We start from the raw sequence: 17419 nt of genomic DNA, 5'->3' as shown, positions 1-17419 counted from the left end.
CCGCGATCACCCTCGCGGAGGACCATCTGGCCGTTTTTTTCCAGGGCCGGACTCCGGAGGCTCGGCCAGCATCGCTGGGCCGGCCAACACCAGCGACCCGGAGGAGGCTGTCAACAGCTGGCTCTCAGCTGGCGACAGCACGACCGTCTCCTCTCCCCTGCACTAACCTTTCCTGCCCTCTCTTTCCACCCCAGGTTCCAGCCGCTACAAGTCCTGCTCCCGACCCACAGAGGGTCCCTCAGGTGGCGGAGCAGGAGTGTTGGAGGTGCGGGCAGCCCGGTCATTTTCGCCGCGAGTGCCCGCTCATGGAGGTCGGACAGGTGATTCGGGTTGTTGGCCCTCCAGCGCCCTCCCCCGGTCCAGGAGGGACGTACAGCGTTCCGGTAAGGATTCAGGGGGGTACACATCAGGCAATGGTGGACTCGGGCTGCACACAGTCTATAGTTCACCAGAATCTGATTCGACCTGGGGCTTTGATAGAGGCAGAATGGGTGGATATTAGGTGTGTGCATGGGGATATTCACAGATATCCCGTGGTCCCGGTTGAAATTCGCTGTAAGGGGAAAAAGCATAGTGTGAAGGCCGCGGTTAGCTCCTGCCTGGCGCACCCCCTGATTTTGGGAACTGATTGGCCCGGGTTTGATAGATTAGTGGGGCAGTGTGTGGGGCAGTGTGTGGGGGTGCGCTCACGACCGTCAGGGTCATGGGATATGTGTGCTGTGCTCAGCGGTGACGCGAGGTTGTCCGACACTGCAGACGGGGAGGGGGAGCCGACGGTACCTTCACAGGAGGCTCCGTCGGTTCCCGTCTTCGACTCCATGGAAGATTTTCCACTCGAGCAGTCTCGTGATGATACTCTACGCTATGCCTTGGATCAGGTGATACAAATTGATGGTCATATGGTGCGCCCTGACGCAGTGCTAACATATCCGCATTTTTCATTGTGCAGGGACAGAGTGTATAGAGTGAGTCGTGACACTCAGACAGAGGAAATCATAACACAGCTGTTGGTGCCGAAAAGCCGTCGGGAAATCGTTTTCCAGGCGGGGCATATGGGGTATGAAAAAACGATGAATCGTATAATGGCCCGGTTCTATTGGCCAGGCATTCGGGCAGACGTGCGCCGCTGGTGCGCGTCCTGCTCCGAATGCCAGTTGGTTAACCAACCGGCTGTCCCGAAAGCGCCTTTGCGCCCATTGCCGCTGATTGAGGTCCCATTTGAGCGTATTGGGATGGACCTCATCGGGCCCTTTCATCGGAGCGCACGTGGATATCGCTTTGTGTTAGTTCTGGTGGATTATGCAACACGATATCCAGAAGCAGTGCCGCTGTGCACCATCTCTGCAAAGAGTGTAGCGCAGGCACTGTTTCAAGTTATCTCCCGAGTCGGGATCCCGAAAGAGATCCTGACTGATCAAGGCACCCAATTTATGTCAAGAACACTCAGAGAACTGAACGGATTATTGGGCATCAAGTCAATTTGAACCAGTGTTTACCACCCTCAAACTGACGGCCTGGTGGAGCGCCTGAATAAGACGTTGAAGTCCATGATCCGTAAGTTTGTGCACGACGATTATAGTAAATGGGATAGGTGGCTGGATCCTCTGCTATTTGCAGTGCGCGAGGTACCCCAGGCCTCAACGGGATTTTCTCCCTTTGAGCTGCTGTTTGGCAGAAAACCTCGTGGGGTTTTGGATCTGGTTAAGGAAAGCCGGGAGGACAGTCCAAGCCCCAGTAAGAATGAAGTTCAGTATGTCCTGGACCTGAGATCAAAGCTCCACACACTAGGGCAGTTGTCACGGGAGAATTTGCTCCGGGCCCAGGAACGTCAGCGGCGGCTGTACAACAGAGGATCTAGGTTAAGACAATTTTCACCGGGAGATAAAGTGCTTGTATTGCTCCCATCTTCTAGCTCAAAATTACTCGCCAAGTGGCAAGGTCCCTTTGTGGTCACACGACGGGTGGGTGATGTCGATTATGAGCTTGTGCGATCTGACAGGGGAGGGTCGACACAGATTTATCACCTCAACCTCCTTAAAGCGTGGAGAGAGGCGGAGTCGATTTCCTTGGTGACGGCAATTGCGGAGAGGGATGAGTTAGGGCCTGAGGTCCCAAAATCGACCAATCCCGCCTCGCTCCTTTGTGAAAACCACCTCTCACCGTCCCAGAGAGCAGACATAGCCCAGTTGCAGTAGCATTACGCTGATGTGTTCTCCCCCCTGCCCCACGCACAAGCCTCATTCAACACCATGTTGAGACACACCCGGGCGTGACAGTGCGTTCACGTCCCTATCGGTTACCTGAGCACAAGAGAAAAGTGGTTCAGGCAGAATTGGAAGCTATGCTGGAGATGGGTGTAATTGAGGAGTCTAACAGCGCCTGGGGTAGTCCCATCCTTCTTGTAGTCAAGAAGGATGGGTCTATCCGGTTCTGTGTGGACTATCGCAAGGTGAATGATGTGTCACGATTTGATGCCTATCCTATGCCCCGGGTCGACGAGCTCCTGGATCGCCTGGGCACTGCTCGTTTTTTTCACGACACTGGATTTGAACAAGGGCTACTGGCAGATTCCCTTGTCTCCAGAGTCTAAGGAAAAAACGGCCTTCTCCACTCCGTACGGGTTGTACCAATTTGTCACACTTCCGTTCGGGTTGTTCGGGGCCCCAGCCACATTTCAACGCCTTATGGATCGGGTCCTGCGGCCGCATGCTGCGTATGCTGCCGCTTACCTGGATGACATCATCATCCATAGCAACAGCTGGGCGGAGCATGTGCAGCAGGTGGCGGCAGTGCTGGAGTCACTGAGGCGGGCGGGGCTCACGGCCAACCCAAAGAAGTGTGCAGTTGGACGGAGGGAGGTACGGTATCTGGGTAGCCTGCCCAAAACCTAAGACCAAGAAAGAGGTGAGGCGGTTTTTGGGGCTGGCCGGATATTACCGGCGATTTATTCCCAACTTCGCGGAGCTGACCAGCCCCTTGACCGACCTTACCCGAAAAGGTGCCTCTGATCCGGTCCGGTGGACGGAGCAGTGCCAGGCGTCACTTGAGAGGGTAAAGCAGACCCTCTGTGGGGAGCCTCTTCTCCACACACCTAACTTCTCTCTCCCATTTGTCCTGCAGACTGATATATCGGGAAGGGGGTTGGGGGCTGTTCTGTCCCAGCAGGTTAGGCCGGACGGCTCCCCGGCCAAAGTCAGGCGGTGGAGGTATGTGGAGGGGGCGTGGTGCATCAGCTGCAGGAGAGAGCTGTGGAGAGAGCTCTGGGGACCAGGACTAGGTGAGTGATTAGTACACCGGCAGTCACTTGTCTAATCACTCTCCTCTTTTAAAAACTCAGTAGCGTGCTGGAGCTGGAAGGAGGATTGAAGTGGAGTCGGCAGCACGAACCGGGAGGGAAGGCCTGCGAACGACTCCACATTCGTGAAAAATAGTTAAATAAACTATACGTTGAACCGTCCGCTGTCTCTGAGTCTCTTTGAGAGAACCCGCAGTTCTCTTTCATCCACAGGGAGTAGAGGCAACAGTTCATTGTGTGCGGTTGTGGCATTTTCACACAGTATGTTTAAATTCCCCAAACATTGTTTCAACTGAGACACATTTTCCCTTTGTTTCATGAGCCATTTTATTCTTGGTATTGGTATGGCATTTAATCTTATAATTTCATTTTGCAGTTTTTCAATTTTATTCACCAGAGCCTTTTCAGTGAGTGTCCTCTCCCTTTTCCCAGATTCCATGTCAGGGCATGAGGCAGCGTCATTTGTTTGACTCATTTTAACCACTTTTTCATTCAGTTTTCAGTGAACCGTGACATTTAAATCAATCCACAATGCATAATCCACATATCTGTACAATTCATCTCAACAAGACAGCATCAGCATTCCTCCTTGAAACATTATAAAGCTTTTCATCTTCAAGCGACAAAGTACAAACGTCATTCAGAGCGGAGAGCAAACATAATGCGCAGAAAACGCATATCCGACCAGCATTCCTTCATTTATGTTCCCAACGGAGACACTTCAATGCACTCCAGATTCCTTTTACACACATACATGCACAGGTTAGCTTACCTGTCCTCTATGACAGATGTGTGGCGTGGCGCTTAGTCTTACGTTTGATTGACACCGCTGCACTTACTGGTTGTCTCCACTGATTCCTTTGCGTGGCGAGCGATAGCTTCAGTTGACAAATGTTGCGGCTCTCCAGTCCCTGTATAGTCGCTTGAGCGGATGAGAATAGGTCCTGTATGTTTTGGCTGACACGCTGATGCTCAGTTAAACACGGTGGGCGCAGGTAAGTTTTAGAGTATTTAATAATAAACACAAAAGATTACGCGTGGCTTTCCAATTACATGCGCACAATTAGATGGAAAAACGTGTACACTATTTGCGTTTGTATCAAAGCAATACAACTAAACTAAAAGCAGTCAACAAAAATTACGGCTACTTACTCGCCTCTCTCCTCTCTAGTGCAGGTGATTCAGCCCCTATTATAATCTATGGCGGTTTTTCCCTCTGTTTAATTTCTCAAATGATATTATGTACATGGGTGATTCTCACGAAACTGTCCTAACCTTTGCAAAAACAAATTTAGGTCAATTTTGCTATTTTTTTCTCTTATTAGCAGGGTCTCAATTTACTGGCTCAATTAAAATTAGTGATCAATACACGTTCTTTAATACATTTTCGGAATGTTTTATTGAGTCGTTGACCAAATAAATTCATTACCGTAACACATTTTCAATTGATGATAACTGAATATGTATGAAAGGTAGACCTTTTATTTTTTCCATGCATGTTCTGTTAATAGTTCAGAATAGTCACATAGTGTAAACATTCAGAAATGTTTTTATTGATACAGTAATTGTAGTTATTATGTTCATTACCGTAACAAAATTGCATTTTTTTTACACTAAATCTTTCCTGTAGTGTAAATTTCACAAGTAATTAAAAAATGTCAATTCAGTAATCTGAAAAGACTTGACAAATAGTTTCTGTACAAAAATAAAATTTGAAGGTATCACTCATTCCCATCCAAATATTTACATTACAGCAAGTGTTACAGTAATGAAAAGCTGTTACGGTAATGAAAAGTTTTGTTACGGTAATGACCTCAAATGGCATTCATACATAGAAGCCATGTTTTTAGTATTCACAAAGTAGGCTATATGGTCCAATCTTTTTCACTGTTTATCATGCAAGGCTACATTAGAATTACTGAATGATTAGGTTGTCTTAGGTAATGAGAAATTAAGCTCGACTTTACAATAAAACAATGAATCAAGAGCAATTCATAAGGTTTAGTGTAACCACAATCAATACGAATAAGAATCAATACAATACAATACAATAATCAAATACAATAATCAAACAATCAATAACTTTTCAACCCTCCTTTATACATGTTTTGTCCAAATCTCTAACCCTAACCCTTATACAACATTATAGAATACCGCTGGTCTTGACACAAGTATATTTCTAATATGGTAACACTTTACCGGGGGCTCACACCAAAAGTGTTGTGAGCGGCTGTGGTCGCCCGCCGCTTCTGCTTCTTCTTCTTCTTCTGCCAGAAGCGGTCAGAGAAGCCGGAAGCGGCCAAAGGGTCGTGGCTTATATGTATATCAACTAGGAGATAATAAGCCATCCATACATTGGTTCCCTCTTTCACCATGGATCGTACTCTGGGCAGCCTTCTTAGTGTTTCTTTGTGTTTGCGCTCTGCCGTTTTCCGCTTTTTTTCACCTTCGGAATCCAGATCGGTCCCAATTGGCTGTCGTTGCGTCGCTGCTCATCTGCATAAAGTTGAGCCTTTCTCAACTTTTGAAGCTCACGAAGCTCACAACGTGCCGCTCACAACGCCGGCAGCTTACATTGAAAATGAATGGCAGCTGGCCGCTCACGCCGCTTTTGGTGTGAGCCCCCGGTTACAATAAGGGTCCCTTGTGTTTCTTATGTAATACACAATAATTGCTAATATTTAGTATTAGTAATTGCTAATAGGAGTTCGCCCAACCGGTCTACATGTGTTTTGTGGACTTGGAGAAGGCGTTCGACCATATCCCTCGGGGAGTCCTGTGGGGGGTGCTCCAGGAATATGGAGTGCCGGACCCCTTGATAGGGGCCGTTCGGCCTCTGTATGACCGGTGTCAGAGTTTGGTCCACATTGCCGGCAGTAAGTCGGATACGTTTCCGGTGAGGGTTGGACTCCGTCAGGGCTGCCCTTTGTCACCGATTCTGTTCCTAACTTATGGACAGAATTTCTAGGCACAGCCAGGGTGTTGAGGGTGTCCGATTTGGCAACCTCAGAATCGGGTCTCTGCTTTTTGCGGATGTGGTTCTGTTAGCGTCGTCGGGCCGTGACCTTCAGCTCTCACTGGAGCGATTCGCAGCCGAGTGTGAAGCGGCTGGGATGAGAATCAGCACCTCCAAATCCGAGACTATGGTTCTCAACCGGAAAAGGGTGGAATGCCCTCTCCGGGTCGGGAATGAGATCCTTCCCCAAGTGGAGGAGTTCAAGTATCTCGGGGTCTTGTTCACAGTGAGGGACGAATGGAGCGGGAGATTGACGGGCGGATCGGTGCGGCGTCTACAGTGTTGCGGGCTCTGCACCGACCCGTCGTTGTGAAGAAGGAGCTGAGCCAGAAGACGAAGCTCTCTATTTACTGGTCAATCTACGTTCCCATCCTCATCTATGGTCACGAGCTGTGGGTAGTGACCGAAAGAACGAGATCGCGAATACAAGCGGCCGAAATGGGTTTCCTCCGCAGGGTGTCTGGGCTCTCCCTTAGCGACAGGGTGAGAAGCTCAGTCATCCGGGAGGGGCTCGGAGAAGAACCGCTGCTCCTCCGCATTGAGAGGAGTCAGATGAGGTGGCTCGGGCATCTGGTTAGGATGCCTCCTGGACGCCTCCCTGGTGAGGTGTTCCGGGCACTTCCGGGAAGACCCAGGACACGTTGGAGAGACTAGGTCTCTCGGCTGGCCTGGGAACGCCTCAGGGTCCCCCCGGAAGAGCTGGAGGAAGTGGCCGGGGACAGAGACGTCTGGGTTTCTCCGTTAAAGCTGCTGGAAATTGGTAATTGTTTTTGAATTGGCTCTATATGAATTAATTGGATTATTTTTAAATTAATTAATTGGATTTCTTTGTGATTACAATGAATTGAACTCCAGTTGGCTTGAATTGGACTATATTATTTAAGTGCCTTGAGATGACATTTGTTGTAATTTGACGCTATATAAATAAAACTGAATTGAATTTAATTGAAGCTATGGTAACCATGTGACCCAAACCCCACATATCACCTGTCAACTAGACCAAACAAATCAAAACCCCAAATAATGATGAGCAAAACAATATGAATGAGACGGTTTCCATGTAATGCGATAAGATTGCATTCAAAAACGTATCTACACACCATCTTTTGTAGAATATTTATTGAACAGCTTGAGTTTTACTGCTGCAGACAAACATCACAGCTCATTGTGTGGTCAGGCTCTTTTCCACTTGAATCCTCTTGGCATCTCAGTCTCTCCCACCAGAGAGGCAAGCAGAATAGGCAAGGTGGAATATATATTTAACTGAATGAGGCAAGTTCCACACTTGATGCTGTCATATCCCCTCACTTAATGCTCCTCCACAAAGCCTTCTCTCTCCTCGCTTCCCTCTCTTATGGGTGCATTTTAGGAATGAAGACATCCTTCAAAATATTAGGCTGTGAATTTTTTCCGGGTAACCAGCAGGAGTGCAGAAGAGACAAGGAGGCTGAAATTGGACCATGGATATGAGCCTACTGTCAGTGTTTAGGGAGAAACAGATTATATAGCTGATGGCAGTAGGAATAGGTATATCATAAACGTGCAGGTGCATATTCATAAAATGTTGTGTAAAGCCAAAATCAAACCTAACTTTTTCCTTTTTTCTTTGGAAGTGGGGTTATATTATATACTTATGAGTTGTTAAAAATCTTAACTGCGGCAGAAAGCATTTAGAACACTCTGTTTGGAGAATAATTAGTTTAATTAATTTTCCTGACAGGCAAACTAACTTTAAATGCAAAGAAAGAAATCACCAGAAGAGCAAAAACTAAAATAAGTCAAATATTAACATAAACATCTGGTAGCTCTTCCAGTTTTAAACTGATAAAGATGCTTGACTCTGTCTGAGAGTCACTTTCTGTTCACAAACTTTCTTCCTCTCCCAAGCTCAACTGCTGTCATAGTAAGGAAAATCAGTCACCTTTCTCAAAAGCAACCCTAGAAAGGGAAGAGAGGGGATGGGGGTGAGTATCTCTCAGCTAACCAGGAAGAGAGGGTGTGGCATGAGTACTTGCTCACTTACCCTTCAGCCTCTTTCCTCAAAGCTCTCAAAACAGCCTGGTCCCAGGAGAGGTGTTTCAGTTGGGGTGAGAAAAGGGTCACTGTTAAAGCAACAGATATTTTGACCAAAGTCTACTTCATAAGTCTCAATGAGACCTAGGGACATTGTCAACTTGTTAAAAAAAGGGCATAAAAGATCCAAATAAATCAGATTACCATTCTTAGACAGATCTGAGAAAATCTTGTTTTCAGTTACATTTGATTATCTATTATTATTATTGACATTTTAAAAAAGATATCATTATTATTCATAATGATACTCATTTTCATTATGCAGTACAATTAAGTACAACACATAATATTGTTCTACAGAACCAATAAAAAAATTTGGATACAAACTTTAGGAATGTTCACATTTTGATACAGACTTTACCAGCTGTGACACATGTAAGACTGCAACAAAGAGAAAAAATAAATAAATTAAAAAATCAGCCTGCCGTTATTTAAATAGATTAAGAATGAGATACTTATGCCGGAGTTTCTCACTAAATCAAAAAATTTTATGTTATCACTCTCTTGTAAGTCACTCTTAATAAAAGTTTATGGTATAAAAAAATGTACAGTAAAAGTAGGAAAAAATCTCTTTCTTATAATTCATACTGGAAGTCATTAGTATATTTCCAAATGAACAGAAACAAAAACAATGATCAGATATTTGCTGTACCTAATTTATTCAACTTTAGTGAGTCACCAGATTTACACACAGCACAAATGTTCCTTTCAAGAAAATTGTTCTCTTCCATTTGAATGCATAAACATACTGTTGTAAATATCAACTATAACCAATACAATATTTCTGACAGAGACAAGAACTTGGTTAATACAATATTGTTTATTCATTATTGAATATTCTATATTTTCACACCAACCAGTGATAATAGTTCTAATGCACACAACAGAAAGTTTGGTAGTTTCAGAGTCTTCTTACACTGAGAGTTGTAATGAATAAGAACAATCACAAGCTAAGATAACAGTTAAATCAACTCAAGTGAAAACCAGACAAAGTTTTGGGGTGAGATGAAGTAAAATACTGCATATTATAATAATAATATAAACTATAATGATTCTGTAATTTAATACATTTTTCAGTCTCTATGGCATATACAGTCTCCTTTAATATTTATAACATAATTCTGAGGAAGTCTGTCATTCACATATGGGGAAATACCTTTTTATATGGAAACTATAAACAAATTAAACAATGGGCCTCTTGGCACAGACATGTAAACATTCCCGCTTCAAGCCCCTCTGTTGGTGTTTCATGTTTCTTTCCTTGCTGACATTTTGCATTTCTTGGTAGCACACATTTAAGTCATTCAGCAGTTTTTTGTCTTTTTCTCATTTGATTGAATTTCTAATAAAAAAAAATCAACAGCCATTTCAGAGACTCTGGTCTAAGGGCTGTCTTATGCCATAGGTCCTCTTGGCCTGTCCAATACATATAATACATTTTCTTTCCATGATGAAATGTAGACATTCAATATTTGCTAGACAGAATAACATACTGTATATCGAGATGAGTCTGAAGAAACAAAGCAAATCCTTCTTTATAAACACACTAACAGAGGGCCTGTTTCTGCGTTCATACTTTGTTTGACATGATGTGCAGAAGCCTACACACACTCACATTTAAAATGTCTCTACTTCTTCCTGTCTATTTTGCTCATCATAGCCTTTACATCAACTGGAGCAGAGGCAGCAGCAGCCTTGGCCTTCTCCTCCTCTTCTTGCTGCCAAAGGATGATGGGATGTATACCTCCGCTCCGGTTCTGAGCATTTTGCTCTAGCTGGGCCGGACTGGGGAGGCCACAAAAACATGATAAATGGCAGATATATGTTGGGTTTATTTGTGTCATTACTTTATTCACTGTACTTGTCACAGCATCAACGGGGATTGAGTCAAATGTGATTGACCAGAAGTCTGTGGGCAGTCAGAGAGAGATTAAGGATTTCTGCCATCACCTGATAACCTGTCATGATGTTACAGACAATCAAACTCTGTTTGGTTGAATTACATATCTTCAAAGATGGGCAAATTAAAATAAATCCATAGCATATGCATTTTCAGATAACACTAGCTCACACAGTATTGGCCAGAAGTATGATTGTAACTTGCAAGAGCTAGCCATTTATATTTAAAAGAAAAAATTCAGTAACTAAAAATGTCAAATTAATTTTTGCTAATGTTATTTTGCATTTTTGTTTTCTTTTGACTTGGTTGATAGCTACAGTAATGCTCCTTTAAGTTAAAGTGTTTCAACAAGGGTAAACTCATACTGGACAAACTAAGTGATAAATAGTGATACTCAAACTCTCAACTTCTAGTTTAATTATACATGTCAAAGATCAGCTGTGATATAGGCAGTTGATATCCTGCTTAGGCCTGGGACTATAACAAATTTTGCTGGTAAATGATATTATTATATCATAATAATGCACACCCTTTGAAATACAATACACTTTTATTTGTCAGTGTTTTATACCATTGTAATTTCAAGAACATTTAAATATCCTAAATAAATAAAACAAACAAAAAACATCCATCTATTTTCTATACCCGCTTAATCCGGCGGTCGGGTTGCGGGGGGGGGGGGGGGGGGGGGGGGCTGGAGTCTACCCTAGGCGGGGTACACCCTGGACAGGTCCATCACAGGGCCACACAGAGACAAACAACCACAACTAAGGACAATTTTAGGGTCACCACGGTGGTGGGAGTACCCGGAGAGAACCTCGTGTATGTGTGGGAGCACCATGCAGCCCTCAAACAAAAACCAATAAACAAATAATAAGATGGACTCTCTCTCTGTTAGCAAAAATTGCACTTAAATAAAAATTCTGTGAGCGCGCATAATTTTGCACTGTTCCGTTTATATTATATTCATATTCGAGGTGTAGTTTTTTTCCCCTGCTGGGAAAACTGGGTTGGGTGGTTATGCTTTAGGTGGGCATGCAAGTTTGCTGTGTTGCCACCACTTTTGAACAAATTTGGCATACTGGCTTGTCCATATCGATGGGCTCACCTTGCTCGTTAGGTTTGAAGCTGAAATATTCCCACACCGGGGCTGTGGCATTTGGCTTTGCAATCGTCTTTTTCCCTTGCGTTGCTCCGCACAAGGTTCACTTGGTGTACTCTGTGTCTGTAGCCAATGCCAGCGGCCCAGCCACCCCCCACTGAGACAAAGTGACTGGGTGACTGACAAGAGGGTTCACTCCGTTCATTCGGCTATGGAACAAACGCGCCCAGGTGCTGAGCCCGATACAGAGTGAACCCTCTTGTCATCCAGCCTGCTTGGAGGCGAGAGAAGAGAAAAACAAACACACGCACTTGGCAATATATCGAAGCAGGCAAAATTATTGAGTTAATTCTAATTTATCGTGTGATTAATTGATTTATTGATTATCGGCCCAGGCCTAATCCTGCTTTGTAATTTTGCTGGATATGTTCTTAGACCCGAGGCATTCATTACAATTCTGAAAGCTATCATACAACTATTAGGGCTTTCCCTTACTGAATATATACCCACCTGAAGTTATGGGGCTCAGCATTCAGGGCCTTCTTCTGGATGTCTTTGTATGTTGGTGACTTGAGGTAACGGAAGAATGTGTCCTGTATCAAAGAAAGAATACAAAATGGCTGGTTAACCTCATCTGTGGGCAAGTAGTACAGTAAATGTCGCTGCCTTGATGTAAAGAGACAATTTTTAATCTGGGAACTGCTGTAGGCCCCGTGGAGATTAGTCTCTGATGCTCTTACTTTGACACACTTTTGTGGTCTTACCTGAGATTTTTAGATTAGCAAACCATTAGTCAATGATAATAGTAATCAACCAGCTAAATAAATTTATTTCTGTCAGTACTAGCTACAAGTGTAGAAAAAACACACCTTTTTCATGAGCATGAATACGTGTGTCTGAGCTGCTTCCAGGACGTAGCGATGAGGATGTTCTAAACCTTTCACAGTCAGACCCATTGTCCTGCCGTCAATGTTGATCCAACGGGGGGCACCAGGGGCCAGGAAAGTTCTGAATGAAAAAAACAAATCAATATGATGCAACATGGGAATACATGAGATGTGATATATAGTTTGCTTGCCACAGAGCTGTAATACATCTGCAAGAGCCATATATATGCTTTTGTTCTCTTGCCTTATTTGTCTCCAAGTTTTTATTATTCTATAGATATCAGGCTAAAACACAACACCTGCTTTAATAAAGTTTGTATTTCCCCTTATATTAGTCTGATACCAGACATGAATAATGAAGGAAAATAAATGAAGGTGTATCCTGCCCTGTATTCTTTGTGAGGATAAAACACAAAACACATAATATATCAGCATAATAAACTCCATTTAACATGCACTCTGATAAATAGCCAAATATTTTAGTGTTCATCTGTCTTACTTGAAAATGCTCTCAGCTTTTGCTGACATAGAAGAAGCAGTGCCCCACTTCAGCTCCTCAGCTGCTTCCCAAAAAGCCAAGTTCTCACCTAACACACACAAACGCACACAACAAAATGAGATTGTAACTTTGATGATCCTCTGACATTTTAACTACCATCATCCACACCACCAAACTGTCATTTGTCCACTAAAGTAGTTAATAATTTACTTACGATGCACACAAAATTTGGTACAAGAATTTAAGGTGTATGTGTGCTGATTCTACAATGTTGGCTTGATGCGTTGAGCAAATACTAATGCAGGGATAAGCCACTTCTGTTTGGCATGTGTGATTTGAAAAAGACTAACAGCGACAGCTTAATGTTAAAAGGGCTAGAGAAGCTGTGAGTTTATGGAAGCTATGAGGCATGTGTGGTGTTCAATGTTCAGTAGCTCAAAACAAAGCTGAAGAGAATTCTTGCACTGACAGTTGTAAACACACTATCTCTCAACCATGTCAGGAATGGTTTAGGTTTAATATCACAGATCCAAAATTAAATGTGAAGTTGAGTAACATACCGCTGAACTCCTTCTTAAGGAAGATCTTGAAGTCATCTCGACCTCGTAGGTCTGTAAGCAGTTCAAACAAACTGAAGGACCAGCGCTCCACTCGCATCTTAGTGGGAAGTTCAACTCTGAGGCCAAATAGAGGATCACTCAATCAATGAAACTGAGGCATTTAAAAGTATCTATGTTACAAAGTTATGAATACACCAGGAAATATTTATTCTGCATACCCAATGTTAATTAGGTAGTTAGTTATAGTGTTTCATACTTTTCAAACTTTCAAAATCAGAAATGTGTTTTCCCATTGGTCTGATAACCACCAAAGGTTACCTATAATACATATATTTAAATAAATTTTTTTCTGAAAATAATTTTTGTGTTTTGAGATTTAACGTACAAACCAAACTGAATCGACTGAATTGCAATTATCCAGACTTTTCAACCACTTATCTATCTCAGCAGATAGATTTGGCAGAAAATGATCAAAGCCCATCTGCTGAAGAATCTCAGGCCTAGAACTGGAGTTACATTGCTGAAGGCCCATTTGAAGAATAGCAATGAGCTCTATGTCCATGTTTTGAATTCATGATGATGAGCCTAGAGATGTTCAAATTAAGACTATGAATACGACAAACCCTCACTGTCTTTCACTCCCCCTGAACCTTATAAGCAGCGGTTTAGAACCAATATTTATTATGTATAAAAACAAATACTGTCAGTGTCTCTGAATAAATGTGATAACCTTTAAAAATAAAATATATTGGCCCTCACCTTCTCATGTTAAGAGTCCAGTATGCATCATGGTCTGTTTGCCATGGGTTGCTGGGTAGACAGGGAGCCAAGAATGGGTCATGGTTTTTGTAGGTTGTGATGTACTTGACCAACCTAAAGACACAGAACCATTATTTAGTTATGTCCCCCCCAAAAAAAGATACTGACCTGTCACTGTGCTTGTTGAGTTCTGCTTTTGTTTCTGTTGGCCACTGTCCACAAGCTTTGGAGAAAAGTTCCAGGAAAATGTAATTTTGTAATAGTAGGTGCTTCCAGACCACAGAAAATGATTCCAATGTACACGTGCAATATGTACATGTGCAACAACCAAAAACACAGAGGAATGGTCCAGCAGTGAAGCCCAGGGTTTATCAAACTCATATGTGACAGAGGAATAAAAAATGTAATTTTGTCTAATCTACCAGCTGGTTGTTATTTCAATATGTGGTGCACATGTGATAAGAGATATAAAGTTAAGTTCCCCAAAACAACATTCCACTTGGAGAGTCCCAAGAATCGTTTAGAAAGCACCTCTTTTTTTCTTCAAAAGCAGCAAGTAAAATCTTACATTTCTTAGATAATCCGCATGCAATTACAAGATGCCAAGATTATGAGAAAAAACAAAAAAATTCCTTAAATTTCCTATAAATAGACACCAGAAGAACTTACGCTCCGAGAGACACACTGGATTTGACCTTTGACCTCATGATGGCTTGTTGATAGAACATGTTCTGCAGTAAAACAGGAACATAAAATGTTATCTAAATCTGAATAATTATCAGTGTAAAACTATAAAAGCAATTCGCGACTATCTACCTATTCTTTTGACAGACGTTCAGATGAGAAAATGTCCAGAACATAGTTGATATTTTAAAACTCCAAACTCAGTTTCAAAGCATTAAAAGTAAGTTAGAAACAAATTCTTGGATTTGTCATGCCATTGAATTTATTGGGCAATAAAATTGTATTGTTTAAATACTGTGACTTACCATGCGTCTGTGTTGATCAAAGGTTATTTTCTGTGAGACAAGGAGAGTAAAAATGTGGAATTGGAAAAGCTTGTCAAATGTGACTGTGAAGTTATCTAGTGTACAAAGTGACAGAAGCCAATACACAACATCTACAGCAGGGGTTGGCAACCCGTGGCTCCGGAGCCGCATGCTGCTCTTTCATACTTATGCTGCGGTTCCATGTGGCTTGGGAAAATTAATTAAAAAGGTATCCAATTGAAGTGCATTTTATCTATTTATATCTTTGATTTATTTATTTTTAATCGTAGTTGTAAAATGGAAAATTATTGTGATCTTGAAATATTAAAATAAAATTATATTTTATTATTTTTAGTTGCTCAAAATATGCATCACACTTGCCAAAAGCCGGTATATGTCCGCCAAAACACTGTGCATTTATCAAGACTTTCAACCTGAAAAACGTGACAGTCACGCTCAATGCGTGAGACTTAAGAGCCCTGGTGGTGAGAAAGACACCTTCAACTCGGCGTGTTTTTTTTTAAATCATTATTATTTTAAGAGTTCAAAATGTGTTCATTACATAAATAATATTTTATTTTCTCTGTAACACTTCATGGATTTCGTAAGCAACACACAATAGTTGTTTATACAAAAAATAAAGGTAAAAAAAACAATATCTTAATTTTTGATTTCCCATTGTTTTCTTTTCCGTGGAAACCGGGTCCAAATGACTCTTTGAGTGTTAAAGGTTGCCCACCCCTGATCTACAGTAATGCTATATCACAGACAGAATGTTGGAAAGGAGCAAAAATAACCACACCACAGAGTCCCTCCAAGGTATTGGATACTTGATCTTGCAGAAAATTGTGAATATCACAGTCCAATATTTATATGTTTGTTCCATTACACTATTTTCACAAATAAATATTTTCTTATTTTTCAAAATTCATGACCAGTCATTGATGTAATAACTGGAACCATTGGTCAAACATACACGCTGTTTAAATAATCATAACAATTGTAACATTTTCTGGAGGGAAATAGAATGTCACATATCACACCACAACACCATGTATACCCTGCAAGATCCAAAAGTCCACGACCACCATGAAGATAGCTGTGTTTTGCTTTTGTTTTTAATGTAATACAACATTTTCAGTACAATTGCTGGTTAAGTTGAATATGTGAAAAATGTCTATGAATTTAAAACTATCTTAGTATTTGTTTCTTATTTGTCTGCTGCTAATTAGCATCAGTTTCACTGTTGATCTGATGTAGAATCTGAAATATATCTTATTAAACTGTTTGTTTGAAAATATCTCTAAATCAATAAACTCAATGTAAGAAGGAAAGAAAGAATGAATGAATGAATGAATTCTAGGTTTATATGAAAATATGAAAGATTTCTAACCAAAGTTATACATACAGATTTACTCTCTAATCTTCATCAAAGTAAGGAGGTCTGTTGAAAGAAGAAAAGGGGGGAAAAAATAGAATCCAATCAAGGTTTTTTACAAGAAAAAGTACACTCTGTACAAGTTAATAACAACACTAGCCCTTCAATTTTGTTTAAAAAAAAAGAAAAAGACACTAAACAGTCCACTGAGACTCCCTCAGACACTATTCAAAACTAAGCAAAGCGCTGTCTCCTGTTTTGTTTACTGACCTGTTACCTCATCTGTGGTGGAATCAATAAGCCGTTCTGGACCACAGTCCAAAGCACTGTGAGTGTGACGCTAGACATGCACAAAATGGGTCCAAGATAAATGTATAGGAATTATTATTATTATTAATTATAATAATTTTTTAACAAGATCATATTTACATAACACCACACAGTCAAACAGGCTCACCGGGGGCCTGTTCACAATCCAGTAAGCCCTCTCTTGGCAGTCAAACACCACTCGGTCTGGCTTCTTCCTGTCCTTACCAGCCCTGACATAGACACACACATATTGATGCAAAATAAATATTTAAAGGGATGTTAAGAGGAACTGATGTAACAAAAGACAATGACAATGCTGACAATAATCACATTGATTAGCTGTGTAAAGTACAAGTCTGGACACACCTTTCCATACATAATGAATGACTGGATACATTCATACTTTGGAATTGCACTGTACATACATAGAAATGTAGCTGACCCAGAGAGTGACAAACTATAGACATATACAGTACAACTCAGTCTCCAAGAATGCTGGAACATTGTAAAATTTAGATAACATCAATATGCTTTACCTTGCTTACCTGTTTATTTCTGGACTTAACATCAATTATTACAAAGACAAAAATAAAGAAATCAAATAAAGAAACATAGAAGTGTCATTGTTTTAAAAAGACAAATCTCCTCATGT

At 41.7% G+C, this 17419-nt stretch overlaps 1 protein-coding gene across 1 annotated transcript in view; it reads right to left on the bottom strand.

Annotated features, from left to right (window-relative positions):
• Nucleotides 1-9035: 9035 nt before the first annotated feature.
• rgs9a (regulator of G protein signaling 9a) overlaps nucleotides 9036-17419 on the bottom strand; it is a 29692-nt gene continuing 21308 nt past the window's right edge. The window contains exons 8-17 of the mRNA XM_072369747.1: nucleotides 16916-16997; nucleotides 16736-16798; nucleotides 15081-15110; nucleotides 14761-14822; nucleotides 14092-14205; nucleotides 13333-13448; nucleotides 12773-12860; nucleotides 12256-12394; nucleotides 11897-11979; nucleotides 9036-10169 (exon numbers count right to left, since the gene is read on the bottom strand). Of these exons, the coding sequence (XP_072225848.1) occupies nucleotides 10013-10169; nucleotides 11897-11979; nucleotides 12256-12394; nucleotides 12773-12860; nucleotides 13333-13448; nucleotides 14092-14205; nucleotides 14761-14822; nucleotides 15081-15110; nucleotides 16736-16798; nucleotides 16916-16997 (934 nt within the window). The 3' untranslated portion in view covers nucleotides 9036-10012. The remainder of the gene's footprint in view (nucleotides 10170-11896; nucleotides 11980-12255; nucleotides 12395-12772; nucleotides 12861-13332; nucleotides 13449-14091; nucleotides 14206-14760; nucleotides 14823-15080; nucleotides 15111-16735; nucleotides 16799-16915; nucleotides 16998-17419) is intronic.

The sequence above is a fragment of the Leuresthes tenuis genome, unplaced genomic scaffold (assembly GCF_036924035.1).
Source record: "Leuresthes tenuis unplaced genomic scaffold, fLeuTen1.0.hap1 SCAF_17, whole genome shotgun sequence".
Taxonomy (NCBI): domain Eukaryota; kingdom Metazoa; phylum Chordata; class Actinopteri; order Atheriniformes; family Atherinopsidae; genus Leuresthes; species Leuresthes tenuis.
This window is presented reverse-complemented; position numbering and strand designations above follow the sequence as displayed.